Genomic DNA, 24,713 nt, shown 5'->3' on the forward strand with positions numbered 1-24,713 from the left:
TTTTAGTTTAATAATTTTCACTTGTTTCTCATTATAATCCAATATCACTCATATATATATCTGTAATTTAACACATTAGGTGAACAAAGGAGACAAAATAATTATCACAAAAGATCCAGTTTTAAAAGGTAAACAGTTAACACAACAGTGAAGATTAAGCACCTTTAGTAGCTACTATCAGGAAATCAAGAAGATATTTAACTGAGACGATGAAAAACACTGTGCAGACAGGGACATATGCTCAACCATGTTCTTAGCTGCTTTATTCATAATAGCCAGAACGTGGAAACAGCCTAAGTGTCCCTCAGTAGAAGAATGGACTAAGAAACTGTGGTACATTTACACTATGGCATACTACTCAGCTATTAAAAACAAGGAATTCCTGAAATTTGTGGACAAATGGATTGATCTAGAAATTATCATAATGAGTGAGTTCACCCAGAAGCAAAAAGAGACAAACGGTATATACTCACTGATATCGAGACACTAGTCCAAGGGATACGTTCCATGAAAAACTTTACTTGCCAAGAAAGTGGGTCAGAGGAGAGGACATCCTATTGAGACTTAAGGCGAGAGTAGCATGGAAGAATGGGGAAATAGTAGGACCCACAGGGTCCTGGAAACCTACAAGAAGAACTTTATGACAGGCAGATCTGGGTCCTGGGGTCCTCCTCAAACTAAGGCACCAGCCAAGAAGAATATAGGCAGTAAACTTCGAACCCCTACCAAGACCTAGCCGATGAATAGGATATTCTCCACCATTGAGTGGAGAGTGAGATCTGACTCTCACACGAACTCTGGTGCCCCTTTTCTGACGACGTCCCCTGGATGGGGAGGCCTGGCGGCACTCAGAGGAAGGATAGCAAGTTACCAAGAAGAGACTCGATATTCTAAGAGCATATATAGGGGGAGGAGGTCTCCCTCAATCACAGACATAGTGGAGGGGAGAAGGGGGAAGTGGGAGGGAGGGAGGAATGGGAGGAAACAGGGGAAGGGCTAACAATCTAGATGTATTATGAATAAATTAATAAAAAAAGAGTAAAAAAAGAAAAACACTGTGCAGTAAGTTGCTTTTGAATAAAATGTTCTGTAAAATGTGTTATGCTTATTTTTCTATACTATGGCTCAACTGAGGATATTTCTTCATTGACTTTCTGTCTAAATTATCTATCCATTGAAAAAGTGGGTTATTGAAGTCCGCAACAATTACTGCATCCAAGTCTCTCTCACCTTTTAGATCTAATTTTTGTTTGGTCCCATATTGAAGGTATACATCTTTATAATTGTTATTCTTCCTGATGAACTGATCCTTTTGATGATTTATAATGTCACTTGTTGTTTCACTTTACAGGTTATTTTGTTTTTAATTTTAGATTTGCTTTATCTATGTCATTCTCAACAACATGGCCTGAACTAGAAGTCACTATACAAAATGAAATAAGCCTGACAAAGAAAGGCTAATACTACATATTATATATCATTTTAGGTAATTAACAAATCATTCTCATGGAAAACCAGAACAGACAAGCTATCTATGAAGACTTGTAAGATAAAGTTGAGGGAATGGTATTATTCAATTAGATGCAATAATACACATCTAAACTGGAGGGTAGAAATCTGATGCTTCCTTAACATGCTCAAATATTGACTGATTCAAGCAATCTATGATATATTTCTTTTTTTCTTAATTTTTAAGATAGGGTTTCTCTGTGTAGCCTTGGCTGTCCTGGCCTCACTTTATAGACCAGGATGGCCTTGAACTCACAGAGATTTGCCTGTCTCTGCTTCCCAAGTGCTGGGATTAAAGGTTTGTGCCACTGTGCCCTGCTAAAATGTATTTCTAACTCAATAGAAGAACATGGAATTTCCAACATATAAAAATAATTAATTTATGAAGGCATGCATATGTGTGTTACTCTGATTTGATTAATATACACTATAAGCATATATAGAATTGCAATATCATATCATATAATGGTTCGCCAATATTTTTTTAAAGTATCAATTTCAATTAGCTGTGTCACTCAGGTGGAATCTGTCCTTTGGAAAAACCAATTCGGTCATCATGGGAATAAAAGAACTCAAATCCTATCTGTTTCACTTTCCCTGAGAATGACAGGATCAATTTCCATAATCTCAGAAAATGAACTAAAGTCTTTGTGAACCTACAACGTTTGTGGTGCTAACTATGCCAATGATCATAACTAGCACTTAAGAGCCAAGAGCTGAAGTGGTCAAAACCACGGTGACTGGGCTATCTTTGCATACTCCCAGTACTCATTCAAGAATAAGGATTCTAAGCCTAGAAATATGGAAAGAAAAGCATCATTACATTACAGGACAGGACAAAGTCAATAACTGATCTAACTTCCTAAGTGTGGGCCACTGTCAGGGACTCAAATCTGTCTCTGTAGGATCACTTTAAAGAGAGAAATCCTATGTATGTTGAATCTTGGTCTCACTTAAATGTAAGCAGACAATAGCAATTTTCATCCTGTTCTCATTTTCACGATGCTCCAAACCATGTGACAAAATAGAATGTAGGAATATTATCATCACTATATCCCTTAAAATTATAGGGAACTTTGGTAGCAGAATTGGGATTCTGTATTCTCTTTCATTTTGTAATTCATTAGGTTTCTGACTTCAGAAGCATTTAATGCTAGATAATCTAGTAGATTTTTTATACCCTTCAATGAAAAAAAATTTTCACTGAAGGAAATAATACCTTGATACATGTTGGCTATTGCAGAGAAAACTGAGAACCCAGTGGGTTTTTTGTTTCAGATTCTTGGGGAAAGGGACAATAGACATGGCTTTAGCTGCACCATTTGAAGACACTGAGATTTTTCTTGCAGCTCAAGAATTTATTAATTAAGGGGACAGGGCCACCTGGTGTCTATGTTTGGCCCCACAGTTGCATCCTGGCTGTTAATGAGGAAGAGGGCTGCCTGTAATTGCTGGTAACAGATGACATCATTACAGGAACATACTGAGCCCTTTCCTTGGATTACTGGTGCCAGGAACTGAGACTAGCATTATCAGACAGGTTTTTCATCATTTTCGTCTTCATTTGGAGGAGAGATGATATTTTTTAGGATCTCAGCATAGTATGGATTAAACACCAGCTGATTGTGATGGATCAGATTAACAAACTTCCAGCCTAGTTCTGCCAACTCTGGTTCGATGAACAGGAGGCCTCCAGGGAAGTCTAGGAGAGACTCCTGCATGCCGCGAATCAAACAGCATTTGAGAAACAAATGTATCCGTTGTTCTGTCATAGGGAAAGAATGAAAAGTAGAAGAAAAGGTTTCAGAAGAAACTCACAGTTTGCTGTCTTCTTACATTATTTGTATTCAGTGTGGTTGTCTGAATAAGAATGGCCCCCATAAGCTCATATATTTGAGGGCTTAGTAGCCAAGGAGTGGAACTTTTTGACAGAATTAGAAGGATTAGGAGGAAGTGTGGCCTTGTTGAAGGAAGTATGTCACTGGGCATGGGCTTTAATGTTTCAAAAGCCCAGGCCAGACCCAGTCTCTTTCTCATCTTTGCTTGCAAATCAGGATGTAGTTTTCAGCCATTTCGTCAGCACCATTCCTGCCTGTTGCTATGCTCCCTGCCATAATGGTAACTATATGACCAAGCCTCTAAAACTAAAAGCAATTCCCCAATTAAATGCTTTCTTTTCTAACAGTTGTCTTGGTCTTGGTGTCTTTTCACAGCAATAAAGCAGTGATTAAGGCATTCATTTGTTCATTTGTATATGCTATATAAGTTCTGTTTTGGATGAAGAAATGCCATCAAACACCAAAAGATTATGTATTATCAAAAGATGATAATCCTGGACCTGAGGTGTAGCTTAATGGCAGAGTGCTTGCATACCCTCAAAACACACACACACACACACACACACACACACACACACACACACACACTGGTCAAATCAGAAAGATAATTATGGCTTTTGGTAATCAGGTCATTTCTTTAACCTTTTTTACATATCTATTATTGAGAAGCTAGTTATGTATTTCACCTAACAAGATCATCATAAATATCACACTTGAAATTCTAAAAACATGTTAAAGTTGGTATACTAAGTTCAGGCCCATGTACACAGATTAGACTATAAGTCAAAGTTAAAAGAAAACTGGCCAAATTTGCTGTGTCTATTCCATAATATAGTATGCCCTATTCTGTATGATAATCCATCATTAATCCAAGGAAGGGCATAGGAACGTGTATGGTACCTTAAGTAGGGTTGATTTTACAACATAGGATTTTGTGGTTCTAGCCTATGTGTATATTATAATTTATATATTATAATGTATACATAAATATAAAATTATATTTTGATTCTTCAGACTAAGAGTTCTATTTCAATAATGCATATTATAGACAAGGAAAGTAACATTAAAATACTTTCCAAATATCATGTCTCACCTTTTGTTTTATGGTTTTTGGTTTTTGGTTTGGTTTGGTTTTTCAAGATAGTTTCTCTGTTTAGCCTTGGCTGTCCTGGAACTAACTCTATAGACCAGGCTGGCCTTGAACTCACTGAGATCTACCTGCCTCTACCTCCCAAGTGCTAGGATTAAAGGCATGAGCCACCACCACCTGGCTCCATTTTTCAAAATGTTCAGTAACTTTTAGGGCAGAGTCTAACTCCCACCTGACATGTTATTGCTATTTCTTACAACTGTGGGGACTCTTACCAATGATGATACGAATGCAGTTCTCTTTCTTGGCAATGTTCCGGAGTTGACACACAAGAGATGCTCTATTTTCAGTAGTCAGAGCAGTAAGACCTGTATCCTGGAGGCCTTGATGGATTTCCTGAGACACTTGTTCACTTACATTTAACATGGACTCTTCTGGCCTGGATAGTTAAGACAGAAAAGAGAATTTCCATGACATAGGGGCCAAACTCAAAAAACTCCATACAAGAAGTTAGGCTCACAGAAGAAGAATTATGACCCTCTCACCATCAATAGACAACATGAATCAATGAGCATGTAAAATAGCTTTGTTATCCTTAAGGTATCAAATTATTCATACATGTAGTACTGTATGCCAACTTTAAATGCAACAATATATATTGGTTACCTTCTGAGAGTCATTCGATCTTCTTTTCACCAGTGAATATTAAAAACATTGTTAAAAGATATTCTTAGGTATTTTACATCGTCTTTTTACTTTATGAAAAAACTGCAAATAAATTAATAAAAGTAAATTTTTATTTACCCCTCCTACTTTGATATGGAATCTCTGTATGCCGGGAATTATCAATCAATATTAATGACTAAATGATTAATTTCTTGGTATAAATAATAACATGCACACAAGAAGCCAGATGTGACGGCACATGAACTGTCCTCACAGCACTAGAGAGACATAGACAGGTGGCTTACTGGAATTTGCTAGGCAGTCAGCTTGGCCTACTTAGTCAGCTTCAAGTTCAATGAGAGACCACGTTTCAAAAAATAAAGTGGAAAGCCAGAAGAAGACCCCTGTACTCGACATATGCATGCACATACGTGTGCGCACAGACAGACAGACAGACAGACACACACACACACACACACACACACACACACACACCAAAAATGATCAATGAAATGTACTTGGAATTAAATTCTTCTATGAGATCCTTGGTTATGGCCTTCAGTTTATCCACGAAGTCTGGTGAGCTGAATAAAACACCACAAGAGAAACTTCTTGCCACAAGCAAAACTGAGGCTAAGACTGTCAAGTGGCGTAATTTGGACTTCATGGTCTGCAGTCGTGCTTTATCCGTCAGAAGAGTCTGGTTAGGCAAGAAGGAACAGGCTGTTAGGAGAGTAGAGTTCTAATGGGGCTTCTAAGTAAAAGACAACTAAGTCAATGCCTGAGCACACATTCCTACCTCAGGGAATTCTTCAATTCCATGGTCCTTGAGAACAAGTGTCAGGTAGCCTTGGTATAACACTGTGGTAAGACTTGGTGGATCTGGGTCAGGTTTTGGAGCTGGGATAGAACTACCTAAGCCAGAAAAGGAGCTCGGAGTATTTCGCAGTGATGTGATAAGGTCTGTAACTGCTCTAGTCATCCATTTGGTGGTGCAATCAAGGAGATCTATGAAAGAGAAGGGAACATATGTGTTTACACCCCATAGCTTAAAGTTGGAGACTTTAAGCCAGTCTCTTGGTGAAGAAAACAGTTAATTTTAAAAGCTGAAACTCCATTGGTTATTTTTGTGCAGAATAGCTTTCATAGTACAAGAAGGTATTATACAGGCAGCTGGTAGGAAATTCACAACAACCCTGGGGACACGGTGTACCTATATACTAACGTTCCAGGCAAGGTCTGGCAACTACTGAAATATCAACATGACTAATATGGGGGTAATCAAGAACTTTCTAATTGGATAGAAGACCCGCTCCATAGGAGGGAGTTCATGTCTGGCTCTGTAGACCTGGCAAAGACCCACAGCCAAGAAGCTCAAAGTCCCTAGAGGTGAACTTAGTGTTTTGTTTTTCTAAATAGAAATGTCAAACTACCTCTAATACACTGGTGTGTGTGTGTTGTTCTCAGCCTTCATCAGAAACTTCTTTTTGCAGCAAACAGCAATTAGGGCAAAGATTCGTGGCTTTTCAAAGTGCTAAAAATAAGAAACTGTTGTATGCTCAGCTCAAAACAGAACATCTATCACACCCCCTCCAAGACACAGAAAATATCACAAAAGAGAAGGCTGAAAGAAGACAAAAGTGGGATAACAGAGAGGAGGGCAATTACTTGTCATAGTCTGGACATGACATAGCTATTGCAATCGTAATCTCAAAGCGGTCAAGATAGTTAGGCAGTACTAAGTCTGCATAAGACTGCCTCTGTCAAAACCCAATTATGGGTAGGTGAAGAGCTCATGTGGCTGTGCCCTCCTCCAGGAACCGCTTTGATGGCCACTGGAGAAGGGGGAGTCATTCAGTGATGTACAATCAAGTGAGATGCTTCTACTCGAGTGGATGGTTCTACATCCATGATGATATAGGTAATCTTCAAACTCAGATGGCCATGAAACAAAAAATCAGGGAAGTAAGAGAGCAGATTCTTCAAAAGGGAAACTGCGGTAGGGAGAAGGCAGAAGAAAGGCTGGCCTTGACACTGATCAGACCACACTGTGTACATGTATGAAAGTATCAAAGAATAAACTTAATTTTTAAAAAAAGAAATTTGTATAGGCCTTTCTGTCTTGAAGACTTTTGCTTCTCCTAACCTTTGATTCAAGAAGTAAGCTTTTTATTCAAAAATAGAAAATCCCTGTAAAAAAGAAAATGAAAGACCAATTTCCCCCCTGTAGTTAGAATTTTAAACATACCAGGCTGCTTGTCAAGGAGTTCTTGGAATTGAGCTCGTTCATTTTGAATAGACTGTTCCTGCAAGTATGGGCGAATATTATGAATACTGTAGTTCACCATATCCATTTTCATCAGGCCCAGAACCTGGAAGATGCCCCTGTCACAGACAAATACATAATATTTAGAGTTTGAAAAGAAATCTAGTGTTCAGGAGTGAAGCTCAAGGAAGGAAAAATAAAATCCCAGCACTAAGAGTAAGAACAAGCTTGTCCAAGTGCTTGCTTCCGTTGCAAATAGGTAGTATTTGAATATGTAGTCCAAAAATGTTTACTTGTTTTGAGTAAGGACCTAATGAGAGGTGTTCGCTTCATGGGGGACTCATTTTTACAAATATTTAATTCAATTATCAAAGCATGTGAGGATAAGAATTGAATGTTGCTCTGTTTGACCAGTTAATGCTTTCCATCATGTTATAATATACCAGGAATACTCCTACCAAGTGCAGTCATACCTGGTAGAAGTATAAATACTAAAGGCCATTAGGATAAAGTGTCAAATGAAAATGAAGAGTCTTGTTGGAAAACAGAAAAGCTTATCTTAGGAGAAAGCAGAGTATAAGTCATCCTTGATAGGAACTAGCAAATACCTTGACTTGTGTCCATAGTCAGTGTTTTACAGAAGGCAAGTTTTAAGAACAATGCTCTGAGATATCAGGGAAATGAAATTTCTCAGCATAATACTAAAGGAGTTACCTGGCTACTTTAAACACACACACACACACACACACACACACACACACACACACACACACATGCCAATGTCTAGGGGAGCTGTAGGGCAACCTCCCAGTACAGATGATGCAGGTGAGCAACTCGAATTGATAATCATTTCTTGTACAGGATGGACCCAGTAAAACTATAGAAGAAGTTGGGGTGACCAAGACTACTCAGATTTTTAAAAAATTATAAAACAGGCTAAGAGATAAATAAATGCACTGTCCAGGAACCAAAGGCCAGAGGGCGAAATGGTAGCACAGCTAAAAACAGTCACATGGCCTGACTTTTCAACAACCATTCTAGACCTCTTTGCACTGTAGCTACTCTGCTACATTAGGGAAAGGGTAGTTAGTGGAAGGAAAAAAATCACAAAATGGCTAACAATTATATATGAGTGATTGCAATGTAGACGATTAATTTCTAACTCAAACAAATCACTTCCTTTTCTTTTTCTTTTCTGGGTCCTAGGTTTTTGGCTGTGAGACATTGAGATTCTTCATTTCTGTTTCTGCTTAGAATTTATACTTGGAGAAATAAAAGAACATTGGAGATGGGATGGATGCAAATCTGTAGAACTAGTACTATATTTAAATGTCTTAAGAGCATCATGTTAGGTGTTCATGTAATGGATGGACCCTGAATGATCATCTTAAATGATATCAAAATAAACCAGAGAGACTGTTCTTGCCAAGTAAAAGGACAGGGAGTAAAAAGATGCTAGTCAGTAGTGCTTCTCAGCCTGGGACATAGAATACTGCATAACATTTAATGCGGAAATTAATAGCTGGTCAAATGCTGAATATAAGTGATTGTTGAGTGCCTAGAAATAAAGAGGATATATATATATATCACCCTTTCCATGGTCCAGGGGGAATTACAGAGGAGAAGATGGAAAGTTTGTTAGACCCAAAGGATTAAGAGGAGTGCCAGGAAATTCTGTCTTTTTGATTTGGCAAGGCCACTGGAATCAGGTGCAGCTACCTGGGCACGTCCTGCATAAAATCAGACAAAATTTCAGAAGAAGAGTAATTGGTAAGAAGAAAGTCATCCACTGGATTGGAAGAAGGATAATATGCATTGTATATACGTATGAAACTCAAGACTGTTGAAAAAGTGGGACTGGAGAGATTGCTCAGTCGTTAAGGGCACCTGTTACTCTTACAGAGGACAGGATTCATTTCCAGAAAGCACATAGTAGGTCAGAAACATCCCTAACTCCAGTTCCAGAAGACCCAACACCCTCTTCTGGACACAGCAAGTACTAGGCATTTTGTCAGGCAAAATGTTCATGCACATAAAATAAAATAAGTTGTTAAAAAGTAAAAAGTAAAAGCAGAAAATACAAAAGTGGAAAAATGATGTTAGCCAAGTCTTCAGCACAGGAGTACAAGTAAGGCAGAGTCTAACATAATATTTGGCTCAAAGTTTTCTTTCATGATATATATAAATATATATATATATATATATATATATATATATATATATATATAGAGAGAGAGAGAGAGAGAGAGAGAGAGAGAGAGAGAGAGAGAGAGAGAGCGAGAGCGAGCAGATTGCAGAAGCAGCACATGCTATAGTTTGAAAATAGCTTGCCGCTCCCAACCTACCAAACATTAAACTCAACTGTGAGATACTGAAAAGGTGGAAAACTTAATCCAACTATGGAGTTTATGGATGAGGCCTTTAGATATTCACCAAGATGACACAAGAACAGTGGGCTAGGACCCCCATGAGTGAATACAAGTGATGGCACAAAAGCATAGAAAAACTAGGGCACACAGACATACACACACAGGATCTTTCTTTCATCATGTGGTGTTCTGTAACACCTTGAAACTCCATCAGCACCAAAGCTTTCACTGGATGCAACGCCTCAAGCATGCACTTCTAGGATGGGAACCAAATGTTCTGTCTTTGTCATTTACTCACACTGTGATGTTACATTATTAACAACATGAGATAGATTAAAATAGCATGACTAGATTCTTGCCTTAGTAATTGCACTGGATCTTTTATGGCTCCTAATTCCTGTACAGCTGCATCTCTAATTGGTGCACACATGAGAGCCATCAAGTTGATAATATAACTAGAGAGATGAGGAACATCAAGACCTCCACGCTCTGTTTCTTCCCTGAGAAGATTTATGTTCAGTGCTTCTTCAATCTCATGTCTTAGGCGGTTCTGACGTGGTAATAACAGTGACACCAAAATCTATTCACAAGGAAAAACCAAAGGAGCCATATTATGTTTAGAATCCTAAACTTGCATCCACTGAACAGTGCTTTCAGCGTAAAAGCATATCAGACTCTGTTTTCCAAGGGTCAAGAAAGTGGGTCTCTAAATTTCTTAAACAGGTTTTTCTCCCTGTTTAGAAGACAATTATAATTCTAAGCTTAATGAAAATTATTTATAGAAATAGTGATTATTTTCAAGGGAAATGACATTAAAAACATTAATAAAATTAAGAGTGGAGCAACAATTAGGTATAGGCTATAATAATATATGCACCTCCAAGAAAAAAATAAAGATGCATTCTCTGGGAAATGTAAGGGCAATTTTAGATTATTTTTACTCTAAAGAGCAAAGGTGAAATAAACAATGCATTCTTTTTTGTTGTTTTCAGTTTTGGTTGTTGTTGTTTTGAGACAAAGTCTCACTATGTAGCCCTCTCTGTCCTGCAACTCTGTAGACCAGGCTGGCCTCAAACTCAGAGAGATCAGCATGCCTCTGCCTCCCAAATGCTGGGATTAACAATGTGTGCCACCATCACTGGGCAAGCTAGGTATTTTTAAATGGTCATTTCAAATGGCTTTTTTACTCAAAATGTAAATCCTTGTGGGCAATAGCTCTCATTATTTTTCGTACTCTGGAACACTTAAAACATAGTGGAAGTTGAGTAAAAATATGTTTTATTAAGTCATACATTATGTAACTGAAGTAATACCCTAACCCTCAAATTATATCTCATAGAAATAAAGTGGAGTCAATCCATCCCATATGTGTTCATAAAGCAAGCTACTCAAAACATTAGTGCTACTAATATTAGTAATCCATGCTCTAAGGTTAGGAGATTTTGCATCAACATATAGAGGGTTCATTGCTCACCTGTTTTATGTTGACTAGAAGTTCAAGAATACAAGAAAAGTCAGGAGGAGTTTTTGACAATTGTTCTTTCAAGTGGTCCCAAAATGCATTGTACATTCTCTCCACAAACTTTCTTTCTGAACTATTAAGAAAGTTAAATGTGAAAATTGATCTTTACCTAGAGACTTGATCCAGGATCATGATCCCTCAAACAGGATTTAAAATCATTTTTTTTTTAAAGACAAGGTGATAAGCCAAGGAGAAGCTATGTTTAGATTTGAGAAGTGCTGGGAAAAAATGTAATCTTGGGTTTAAAAAAAAAAAAGCAAGCCCCTAAAACAAAACAAACAAAAACCTGGGGTCCTTTCAGAAAATACCAGAGTGCAAATCAGTCTCTGTCTCCCTGTCTCCATGCCCTACTCCCTCCTCCATGCCCTACTCTCTCCTCCATGCCCTACTCCCTCCCTTCCTCCCTCCCTCCTTATATCCCCTTGTATCTCTTTCTCTCTGGCCCTCTCAGTAGACCTCTGTCTCTGTCCCCCGTCCCTCTCAATATTGTTTCTGTGTTTGTCTCTTTCACTCTGATCACTCTCACAATCTCTCTTTCCCTCCATCCGTCCTTCCCTCCCCCCACACTTCCTGCTTTTCTCCTCTCCCTTCCCTCCCTCTACATCCCATTCAGAACCATAAACTAAAATTGAACTCTGACTTCTGACTATAATCCTGCATCTAGCTGATAGTGTGACCTGATTTATATTTCTACACACATAGTATGTGCTAATTTTCACCAAGGTCTGCAGTGTAGGAAAGGATTTTTTCATGTTGATAATGCTAAAGAATTTCATACACTTCACAGGACTAAAAATTTATTACTTTCCCTTTTCAGACCTGTTCTTCACCTACCTTATTTCTAAAAAAAAAAAAAAAAAAAAAAAAAAAAAAAGCTTACTTTTCCCCAAATAAACATTTTTTTACAATAAAAATTCACATTTTAAAATACAAATGATACACAAATTTAAAGTTTCTTCCCCAACACACCATTCAATCTTGTGTGAGGTAATCAACTATCATCCACCCATTTGACATGTTCCAGAATTTTGAGTGTCATATATTTTATCCATTTGGTCAACAAATTCCAGAGTCTCTGCTTCCTAAGTGTCTCTGTAACCCATCTTAGCCAAACATCAAGTCATAACTGTATATTTACAATAATCTATTAAGTGATCATCTTCTCCCAAAATGTGACATGTCCTTGTTAAAAACCAATTATTTCCCCAAAATCCAAATCGGCTCATCATGTCCTCTTTATCTTTCAAGAGCTCCATAACACAAGCCAGCTACATCGTGTCAGTGACTCAGGATGATGCTATTTCATCAAGTCTCCCTAACTTTAAATCCTTCCTTCTCCCAACGCCTTGCACTGAAGCAATATTAATCAGTTTGGATCAGGTAGTAATTATTTTCTACCTTTCCATGCCCTTGAAGAGACATTTCCTCTTTGAGTATTTTTCACAGTAGATCACCTAAAAATGTACCTATTCATACTCTTGAGATTCAACTCAAATGATATGACTTCAAGACAATTTTCCTTGATAGTACTACAAGAAATTCCATAGTAATAAAGAACTCCGGTCACTAGTTGTGAGAGAATTTACCATTCTCCACAATAGCTCTTGGATTATCTGTTCTACAAGGAACCTCTTGAAGGCAGAGAGACTGTCTTAGTCGCCTGTTTGTCCTCAGCATTCAACATTCTACATTTCACCTACTAAGTACTCAAGAAATGTTTGTTAAATGAAATACTGGTAATGGTCTTCCCATTAAGACTGGTAGCTCTAAGTAGTATCGTTCCTAATACCCAATGTAAATTCAGAAAAATAAATATAACTCGGATTCTAGGGACTATGAATTGAATGAAGAAGAACCTCAAATAGATGTGTTTTGGTGAAGAGTCCATTCATAGAGGGTGTATTTCACATGTTTCACTATGAGTAACAAGCAAAATAAATCCAAGACACCTGGGAATCAGAAGAACCAAGATAGAGCATGGTGCTTTATTAACAGAGTCCCTAAAGTGGCAAAATAAAAGAAGCATTCAAAATGGGAAAAGTAAAAAGTTATGAAATAACATCCTGTCAAAAAAAATGGATTCTCTTAACTCTTTATACCTACAATGTCTGTACACATGTGCACACACAAACAAAGTGTCACACAATCTGTGTGGAGACAAGAAGATGAATTGCGCTAGTTGGTTCTCTCCTCCCAGTGAGTTCCAGAGATCAAACAGGTTGCCAGGCCCGATGGTGGATGCTTTTACTTTCTATGTCATTTTTCTAGCCCATATGTAACTCCTAATGATCCTTTAGAATCGTTCAGCTCATGCTCACCGAAAGACTCATTTATGTACTTCAATATCGATATGATTACGAAGAACTTCATTTTTCTTAGGAAATCAGAAAATATAAATGCTCTGAAATTTTTTATTGGTGACAAATGGCAATATCATTATTAGAAAAGTTATCTGTGAGATTGGAGAGATGATTCAGTAGTTAAGAGCACTGGCTGCTCATCTCCAGGGCCAGGATTTGAGTCCCAGCAACCACATGGTGGCTCACAACTGTCTACAACTCTAGACCTAGGGTGTCTAATGTGCTTTTTTCTGGTCTTCTTGGGCACTACTTGCGTATGGTATACAGATGTACCTGGAGGCAAAACATCCACACACAGAAAATGAAATCAAAATTGAAAAAAATAAAAGTTTATCTGCATGCACTTACTTTATAGAAAATTCGGGTAGCTTCTAGCAGCTACATATACCCTTCAAGTCTACCTACCACAACCTGAAATTCTTGACTAAATACCAAGAATTAACATTTTGAAAATGATTACATTGGTTTATTTGGTAGTCAATATAATTTGATATTTTGACACTTTCTGTTATCTATATGTGTGTGATTATTGTTTATGTATATGTAGTCTATGTGCTCCTGTGGGAGTTCACATATTGAGGCTGGTGAAGGATGTTGGATATCTTATTCTGTCACTCTACACCTTATTCCTTTGAGACAGGACCTCTGACTGAACAAAAGCTCAGTGATCCTTTTGTCTCTGCCCCACATATTGCTTGGGTACAGGGTATGGGTGTACAACACCATGCCACACTTTTAACATGGATTCTGGGGATTTGAAGTTATGTCCTCATGCTTGTGCAGTAACTGGTCTTAGCCACTGGGTCATCTCTTCATCCCTACTTGAACATTTTTACTAAATGTTATTTTAAATGCAATTGTGTTTTGCCTGTATCTATGCCTCTATGAGAGTGTTGGATACCCTGGAAGTGGAGTTACAGACAGTTATGAGTACCCATGTGGGGCTGGGAATTGAATCCCTGTCCTCTGGAAGAACAGCCAGTTGCTCCACTGAGCCTTCTCTCCAGCCAATTTTACATTAAACAATCACACTGATTACTCTGCTGTTCTATTTGATACTATTTAAGATAGACGCAAGCCCTGAATGTTTTAATAAAACTAATCAAATATGACCAAAAATCATCTATACTATATAACTGTGCTAAGAAGAGCGATAGATACATAGATAGATGGATGGATGGATGGATGGACGAACACATGATAGCTAAAAATATATACCTTTCTTGAGATAAATCATCCTCCTCTTCTACCACAAACTTTTGGGTTATTGCAATCTTTTGAGCAATACTCAATTTGGAAAGTTGGCTAACTGTCTCTGTGTCTTCTTCAGTAGAACTTACTGTAGGCAGGCTCACTGGAAGCAAAACATGGTAGTTGTTATCAAAAGAGATTCCCATACAAATTTGTTATTAGAGAACAAACTATGCATACAAGCAAAATTAGATACTAAGGAAGTATGCAGTATATAATTGTGCTATTGAAATTTTTAGTGTGATTCTTCTTCTCAGTAAGCATTAATTACCTCTTAAGAGTTTCCCCATCCACTTCTGGATGATAACTGGTGCTGTCATTGTGTAGATCTTGTTTAGGTGACTGTATTGTTCTAATTTCCTGGGTGCAACTCCTTGTTATATATAGAAGACAGTCCAAATGTCCTGGTTTTCTGGTCCCCCTCTTCTACAATGTTTCCTGAGCCTTACATGTAGAGGCTTTACCACTGATAAGTCATTTGATTCTAAATGGTCATCCTTAAATATATATATATATATATATATATATATATATATATATATATATATATATATATATATATATATATTCATACACATACACACACATACATGTACTATATGAGCAACACTAAATGGACTTGCACATTGTATTTATGCATGTTCATACACACACACACACACACACACACACACACACACACACACACACACACACTTGTATACAACTGCTTTCTCCCAGAGCCAGACACGGTGTCTGTTACTAACAAGGTGGAGAGAGCTCTAAGCTTCCACTGTTCGTGGTGGCCTGGCCTGAGCTCTGTGTCCAAGGCATACAGCATAAGAATAACTGGAGAGAAATTTTCCCAACATCATCCACATTCCAGTTTTTCTCACCCCTCCAAGCACCCCAGCCAAAAAGAAATTTACCCATCTTGAGTCACAACACACTCTTACTTGACCTATGGTTCGTACCACATATGTAAAAGCTCTGTCAAAAAAAAAAAAAAAACCCTAGCCATCAGTCTGCTTCCAGGACCCATGGCCTAAGACGGCTCAGACAGAAACTTAGCCCAGAGCAGGCTGCATTCCACTTGTTCTTTTTCCTGGGGTCATTTCAGCTAAGAGGAATTAGGCCTGGCTCTAACTGTAAAGCTGGATTTGTGGATAGGTACTGTTTGAATTTGTTTTTGTCATGGAATATTTTGTTTTCTCCATCAATGGTTATTGATAGTTTTGCTAGGTAAAGTAGTCTGGCCTGGCATCTGTGGTCTCTTAGGGTTTGCAGGAGGGGAGACCTGGTGGCACTCAGAGGAAGGACAGTAGCTTGCCAAGAAGAGACTTGATACCCTATGACCATATACAGGGGGAGGTAATCCCCCTCAGGAAGAGTCATAGGGGAGGGGAGTAAGGAGAAATGGGAGGGAGGGAAGAATGGGAGGATACAAGCGATGGGATAAACATTGAGATGTAACAAGAATAAATTAATAATAAAAAAGAATCAATGCCAAGGCTACAAAACCAGGGTTTTGGAGAAGCATGGCTTAACAATTAGGAGCATTTGCTAGTTATTTTTAAAAATTCATATCCCATATATTACATCCCGACCTCAGTTTCCCCTCCCTCCTCTCCCCTCAGCTTCTTTCCCCACCTCTCCTTCAGATCTAACCCCTTCCCTCTGCCTCCTCTCAGAAAAGAACAGCCATCCCGGGGACATCAACCAAACACTGCATAGCAAGCTACAGTAAGACCAAGCACATACTATCACATCAAGACAGGATGAGGCAACTCATAGGAGGCGAAGGATCTTCACAAGTGGGCAAAAGAGTAAGGCACAGGCCCTGCTCCCACTGTTAGAATACCTCCAGAACACCAAGCTAATCCACCATGTCATATATGTAGAGGATCTAGGTCAGACATAAACAGGTTCCGTGATCTCCCAAGTTACCGTAAGCTTCCATCAGTTGATCCTGTGAGTTTTCTTCTGGTGTCTTTGGCCTCTCTTGATCCTCCAATACTTCTTTCTTCACCTCAGCAGGATTCAGCATGCTCTGTTTTAAGTTTGTCTGTGTGATTCTGAATCGATTTTCATCTGTTGCTGGGTAAAGTTTCTGTGGTCTCTTTGATGGTGTGTCTACTACACTTTGGTCCCAGTGCACTCTGCAGGCACGACAATCTGTAGGGCCAAAGTTTTGTGGCTGAATTGGTATCCCAATTCCTCCACTTAAGACCCTGCCTTGTTACATAAGATGGCTGGTTCAGATACCATGTCCCCCATTACTAGGAGTCTTAGCTAGTGTTACTCTCATAGTTTCCATGGAGTCTCCATCTTGTCCCTGAAATCTGGCCCATCAGTTTCTCCCAGTATTTTCTCTCCCCCTTCCCCTCATCTTGTTCCTCCTGTTCCCATCCCCACCCACGCCTAGTCAACCTGAGAAATCTATTCTATTTCCCCTTCCCAGGGAGATCCTTGCATTTCCCCATGAACCCTCCTTGTTACTTAGACTTTCTGGTTCTGTGGATTGTAGCATGATTGTGTTTTACTTTACAGCTAATATCCACTGATGAGTGAGTATGTACCATGAATGATTTTTCCGAGTTCTATCCATTGACCTGCAAATTTCATGATGTCATTGCTTTTAACACCTGAACAATACTCCATTGAGTAAATGTACCACAGTTTCTTAATCCATTCTTTGGTTGAGGGACATGTAGGTTGTTTCCAGTTTCTGGATATTATGAATAAAGCTGCTATGAACATAGTTGAGCAAGTGTCCTTGTGATAGGTGAAGCATCTTTCAGTTATATGCCCAGGGAGTGAACAAGGCAAGGTGGTCCTCTGTCCATATCTATTCAATAAAGTACTTGAAATTCTAGCTAAGAGCAATAAAACAACTAAAGATCAAGGGGATACAATTGGAAAGAAAGAAGTCAAACTATTGTTACTTACAGATAATATGATATTATGCATACAAACCCAAAACTTCTACCAGGGAACTCCTACAGTTGATAAACTCCTTTAGCAAAGTGTTTGGGTACAAGATTAACTCAATAAAAGTAACCCTCTTATATACATATGACAAATAGGATAAGAAAGAAATCCACCAGACAACTCCTACAGCTGATAAACACCTTCAACAAAGTAGCTAGATACAAGATTAATTTTTTTAAAAATCTGTAGCCCTCCTGTATATAAACCACAAATGAGCTGAGAAAGAAATTAAGGAAACAACATCCTTCACAATAGACACAAATAACATAAAATATCTTGGGGAAACCCTAACCAAGCAAGTGAAAGACTTGTATGATAAAAACATCAAGTCTCTGAAGAAGGAAATTGAAGAAAATATCAGATGGAAAGATATCCCATGCTCATGAATTGGTAGGATTAACAGAGTAAAAATGGCCATCCTACCAAAAGCAATCTACAGATTCAATGCAATCACTATCAAAATTCCAACACAATTCTTTACAGACCTTAAAAAAAAACACTTTCATATTGAAAAACAAACAAAAGAAACAGTATATCTAAAACAACCCTATACAATAAAAGAAATTCTGGAGGTATCACCATCCCTGACTTCAAGTTATATTACAGAGCAATAGTAATAAAAACCGCATGATATGGCATAAAAATAGACTGGTTGATCAATAGAATACAATCAACGAGCCAGAAATAAACCCACACACCTACAGACACTTGATCTTTGACAAAGAATCCAAAAACCATACAATAGAAGAAAGAACGAATCTTCAACAAATTGTGCTGGTCTAACTGGATGTCTGCATGTAGCAGAATGCAAATAAATCCATATCCATCACCCTGCACAAAACTCAAATCCAAGTGGAGCAAAGACCTCAACATAAAACAAGATGCACTGAACCTGATGGAAGAGAAAGTGAGGAACACCATTTGCTGTTTTTTGCAGAGTTCTCAGTTCAGTTCCAAGTAATCACATTGAGTGGTTCACAGCTGTAACTCTGGTTCCAAGAGATCTAGCACCCCTTCTGGCCTCTGAGCACCATGGAATACACACGGTGCACAAACATACACATGCATATAAAATAAAAAGTCATTTAAAAAGCATAAACAGATGGATGAAATACAGAAATCAATTTAGAACCTAGATAAGATATTTATCAAAGAGGACAGAACAGACAATAACTTGGAAAATAAATTTTGAAATATGGAAGTACAGATTCTGAAAAAAATAAGGAGAAATTCTAGTAATGAAAAAGCCAATAAAATTTAAAAAATGTGAAAATGTCATAAACAGGAAGCACTAAAAAGAAGAACAAGTTTCAAAGATGAAAGGTGAAGACAACAATATATTCAGACATAAGCAAAAAAACTAATGAGCATTATCAAAAACTCCAGAAATTCCTGGCTACCTTTATGATACAAAACCTAAAAATCTATTTGATTAAACAAGGCTCAGAAATAAAGTCTAAAACCACAGAATATTTTTATTAAATTATAGAATAAAACTTCTCAGGAAAGTAAATGGGTATATGCTCACAGAAAAGAAGTTTTTAGAACCCCAAATAGACATGACCAAAGAAGAACATATTCAAGGTACAACACAGTCAGGATGCCAAAGGTATACGAAAACATTATAAGCTTTGAATGAAATATTTCAACTCATATAAAGGACAGAAACATCATAATGACACCAGCACTCTCATCTGCACTAATAAGACTGGAAAGCACAAAATGATGTTTCAGGTCCTGAAAGTAAGTAACTGTCAACTGTCAAAATTGATATATCCAGAAAATTTATTAGAATAGATGAATAAATAATATTTTAAGGCAAGCATAAATTAAGGTAATTTACAACAATTAAGCCGAGACTTGTAATGCTTAAAGAAATGTTCTCCAGAAAGAAAGGAGTCTTATCTATGAGGAAACAGGAAAAGAATACAATTCATGAAAGGAATAGATGATGAACAGAAGGTAACCAGGAAAGAGTTCATCATGTCTAACATAAGAGACCAGCAACTCCTAACATCAATATGGAAGAAAGGGATTAGCCGCCAATAGTCTAACTAAGTAGAACAACAACCAACAAAGCCATAATAACTAGCAGACTTTTCTCAATAATGGTAAAAGAAAATAAATAGCCTCAACTCACCTGTATAAAATCAAAGATTGACTGGATTAAAAAAACAATATTAAACTACCAATGGTCTCTAATAATAAAAAATAGTTCAATGGCAAGTACAATAACTGGAAATCAACCTACCATACAATAGAAGTCATGAACAAACTGACATAGTGATTCTCATATTTGTTAAAATGATAGTAGGAGACTTCAACATATCATTCTCATCTTTAGATGGGCCTTAGAAAACTTAAAATCAGCCGGGCATGGTGGTGCACGCCTTTAATCCCAGCACTCGGGAGGCAGAGGCAGGCGCATTGCTGTGAGTTTGAGGCCAGCCTCATCTACAAAGCAAGTCTAGGACAGCCAAGGCTACACAGAGAGAAACCCTGTCTAGAAAAACCAAAAGAAAAAGAAAAGAAAAGAAAATCTTAAAATCCACAATGAAAATTTGGAGCTAAATATTACTGTACATCAACTGGATTTGACAGATATCTACATAATAATCCAGGTAAAAGACAGAAAATACAACAAATGAAACCTCTGAAATTCATCACGATAGGACGAAAAGCAAACCATATAAACTCTATAGTTAACACTAATGAATGTAGAGATCTATGGCTTCCCAAGATGCTGAGAATAATAAATGGCAGTTGAGAATTCAGTCTTAAACAAGAGTTCTGTATCATATCCTCTCAGGTTCAGGGAACATCAAGTAAAAGCAAGCAAGGAAGCATGTAAGAACAAAGAGATAGAGTGAGAACTCTGAAATGTTATCCTCCAAAATTTGCTATAACCATTGCAAATATTAACTTATAACTAGGTGTCTTAGTTCCTGATATATTGCTGTGAAGAGAGACCATGACCAAGTCAACTCTTATAAAATAAAGCATTTAATTGGGGGGCCCTGGCCCTGGCCCTGGCATTCACTCATTTTCTCCCCCTCCCCTTCTATCCCCCCTCCCCCTTCCTCCCTCCTCCTCCCTTCCCCTCTCCCCAACTTTCCCCTCCCCCTCTTCCCCTCCCCCCTCTATTTCCCCTCCCCCTCTGTTCCACTCCCTCCCCTTCCCCTCTCCCACCCCCACCCTTCCTTCCCCTCTCCCCTCCCCCTTCCTCCTTTCCTTTTCCCTCTTCCCACTCCCCCCTCTCTCTAGATATCTCTCTCTCTCTCTCTCTCTCTCTCTCTCTCTCTCTCTCTCTCTTTCTCCCTCTCTCTCTCTGGACTTCTGCCTATTGTCTGTTGCCTGTTGCTGTGGATCAAGCTGTAAACCTCTCAGCTACTGTTCCAGCATCATGAGAACCTGAGAACCTATAGCAAATATCTTGCACTTAAACAGTAACAAAAACCTACCTGACAGGCAAGATACTTCCAATGGTGCAACAATGATGACTGTTATGGAGCAAACCAATGGCTATGTGACTGGAGTTGGGCCTGTTCTATCGGGCATAATTAATGCCTGCGATTATAAACCTGGCCAAAAGCCCACAACTAGGGAAGACACAGGCCCATCAGAATATCTGCTGTACCTTATTTTGCTAAGTAAGTGCTGTCATGATGTCTTCTAAATATTTGTGCTTATAACCAAACAGAAGTGCTGCTCTCTTTGTCAGAAAAGTTAATTTTACAGTGAATGGCAGTTAACACTGATAACTGACTGCTCAAAAGGCTGAGAATAAGTAACTATTGAGTGCTCAGCATTCAATGGAGCATCTTCATCACCTAGTCCATGGTCCAGCGAAAAGGATGTGGGAAGAATTAAGAGCCAGAGATGGGAGAGGTGTACTGTAAAATACTGTCTTCTGGATATGGTATGGCCATTGCAAGCATGAATCCATAGTACTTACCTGCACAATATCCACCCAAGATCAGGTCCATCAACTTTCCATGGTAGATTGGGAGTGGGGCTCATGAGGTCCCACTCCACTCTGAGGATCTTTGGGCAGTTAACTGACTGCCAGGATGGGGTAGATCTTTTCCACAGTCGGTAAGATCCACCCAAATACCATGAAATATCCCTTACCCATCCTCAATCCAGCAACTCTATGTAAAAGGTTTTAATCACAAAAGTAAACATGAGAGTAGAAGGAAGACTAGTTGGACAGAAGTAATGATTCAACAGGGCAAGATGTAGGACAAGAGAAAATAATAGGAAATTAATCTTATCACAGTACATTATAGCATATGAAATTGTGCATAAAACCTCATATTATGTGCATGTATGAAATGGTACTAAATTTTTTAAACCAGAAGCTTCTCTAGATATCAGTAACGAATCTGGAGATAAAGAACTCGTGACTGTAATCCCATCAAAACAGTCCGAAAAGTGCCTTAGAATAAACTTGTCCAAGTATGTGTAAGATCTGTGAAATGAGTATTACAAAATGCTGAAAATACAAATCAAAGACACTAAAAGCTGGAAAGTCTTCTTACATCCACGGAACAATAGATGACCACAAGAGAAGTGAGGAGTTATTGGTAACTGAGTGTGTAGCCATACACTGGAGACTGGTTGACCTACAAGGAGCCACATTCTAAAAGAAAACAGATTCTCTGTACCCCTGCAGCTTTCAGTTATCGATAGCTTCACAACTAGGGTGAAACTTTGTTGTTACCTCCCCATTCATGCTGAGAATTTGTCTGGCTTGAGCTTGTGCAGGTCTTGTGCATGCTGTCACAATCACTGTAAGGCCATATGCAAAACTGCCCTGTTGTATCTGTTGTATATAATAATAATAATAATAATAATAATAATAATAATAATAATAACAACAACAACAACAGCGACAACAAGAATTTGGGGCTTTATATAATAATGTTTTGTTATAGTAATGCTTTACATAATTATAATAATAAAGCTTCAAACAGATAATTATACTTTGTCTCTAAATTTTAATTTTAATTTCACTTACCAATCAAGGCCCTATTCCCAATATGTAAAGATAAAAATGAAAGAAAAACAAAAATGAATACAAAATAGGACACGCAAAGCAATGAAGGAGAAGAAATAATTCGTTGCAAAAGGCTTTTTCTATATTCCTGATCTTTTAAGCTGTCATAGTAACTTTGATGACCAACCCACCTGGAGAGCGGACCTTTGAACTGGTCTTATTATCTTCTTGGTTCTGCCTTGATGTTTCTGGCTTCTGGAGCTCATTTTCTGACTTTTTGAAGTCTTTCTTGGATGTAGCTTTCTTGGACTTGGGCATGTTGGTGGTTATCTGGAATGGAAGAGAAAAGAGAGGGGAATATGTGTAACATACTGCTCTGACTCAAGAGCAAAGTGGGAGGAGCTCAACTGCTCTGGTGGGCCTTCCGGACTAGACTTCCTATTTTTTGCTGAGGGTAAACATGCTTCTAGGGCCTCTAAGAGAAAGAATCAGAGTCCTCAAACATACCTTAAGAGTAACTTGGGACTAGTGGAGCTTCCTTACTAAAACATAAGATTAGCGTTAGCGGTCAACAAGCAAAAGAGAAACCATGATCCAAAAACGTACTCAGAGGAAGGAAGGCGCAGCACTTTCCCGGCCAAATTAGGAAACGATTCTTCCTCTTGAATTGACGTTTGTGGTCTTTCTAGAGGTCTGGCATCCTAAACTTTGACAATAGGGTACATCCAAAAACCCTAAGCACCTTGGTTCCTTACCTCTTTGTGGTCCTAGATGTTTCAGTGCCCTTCCCCGTGATGGCTGCTTCTACTACTGAAAATCCCTCTGCCGCAGAGTCCAGGAGTCCGTGGAACATACCATAGCAAACCAGGAAGAGGGGATACCATCAGGGAAGGCTATGACAGAACCTTCTTCAGAGTGTGCCCCATATGAAGCACAACCCCTAGATGTGACGCTAGGTAAGAGAGCCCAAACTGAGTCACAAAGGATGGTGGACTTCCTGGGAAACAAGATGGGAGTTATTTTATACCCAGGGTAGGCCAGAAAACAAGGCAAACAAGCTAACACATTACTACACAATAGAGGCAACGAGCCTAAAATTCCCTGTGTGAGGCCTTCAGGCTGCTATCCTTCTTTTCCACTTAGAATCAATCTCTTTAGATGAGCTTTTGACCTCATTTAAAATCAAGAAACTGGCCAGGAGTGGTGCTCAGACCTTTAATCCCAGCACTTAGGGAGGCAGAGGCAGGTCGATCTCTGTGAGTTCAAGGACAGCCTGGAGTATATAGTAAGTCCAGGACAGTCAGGACTACAAGAGAAACCCCGTCTCGAAAAACAAACAAACAAACAAATGAAACTGTTCAAAGCTTTTAGTCCCACTCTTCCAGACAAAAGCTTATAGCTCAAAACAACTATTTAAGAAGGAAAAGGAGGCCAGGCAGTGGTGGTCCAAGCCTTTAATCCCAGCACTTGGGAGTTTGAGGCCAGCCTGGTCTACAAAGCAAGTCCAGGATAGTCAAGGCTACACAGAGAAATCCTGTCTCAAAAAGCAAAACAAAAAACAAAGAAAAAGAAGGAAAAGGAGCATATTGTTTAATTTTATGCCATTCAAACGTCTAGGCAGTGGTGGCCCACACCTTTAATCCCAACATTTGGGAGGCAGAGGCAAGCTTGCTCTGTGAGTTCGAGGCCAGCCTGGTCTACAGGGCGAGTTCCAGAACAGCCAGGGCTACACAGAGAAACCCTGTGTCAAAACAAAGAAACTAAGAAAAAAGGTCTCTTTCTATCTTCCATTGATCATAATAAAACACCAAGAAAGTTAGAAAATTCTAGAATATTTGTTTTTTCTTTTGTATAAATGTGTCTACAAAAGGCA

The 24,713-nt window shown here is 38.5% G+C and overlaps 1 protein-coding gene across 1 annotated transcript; it reads right to left on the reverse strand.

Moving 5' to 3' along the window:
* Positions 1 to 3,041: 3,041 nt before the first annotated feature.
* On the reverse strand, positions 3,042 to 23,158 carry Tcp11x2 (t-complex 11 family, X-linked 2). The gene is made up of 10 exons (XM_051141366.1): positions 23,032 to 23,158; positions 17,673 to 17,688; positions 14,839 to 14,955; positions 11,213 to 11,333; positions 10,098 to 10,318; positions 7,352 to 7,488; positions 5,903 to 6,111; positions 5,622 to 5,803; positions 4,713 to 4,876; positions 3,042 to 3,274 (listed from the first exon to the last, which is right to left on the reverse strand). The coding sequence occupies exons 1-10, from the start codon at positions 23,156 to 23,158 to the stop codon at positions 3,042 to 3,044; spliced, it is 1,527 nt and encodes a 508-aa protein (XP_050997323.1).
* Between the last annotated feature and the right edge of the window lie 1,555 nt (positions 23,159 to 24,713).

Source organism: Acomys russatus, chromosome X, assembly GCF_903995435.1.
Source record: "Acomys russatus chromosome X, mAcoRus1.1, whole genome shotgun sequence".
NCBI lineage: Eukaryota > Metazoa > Chordata > Mammalia > Rodentia > Muridae > Acomys > Acomys russatus.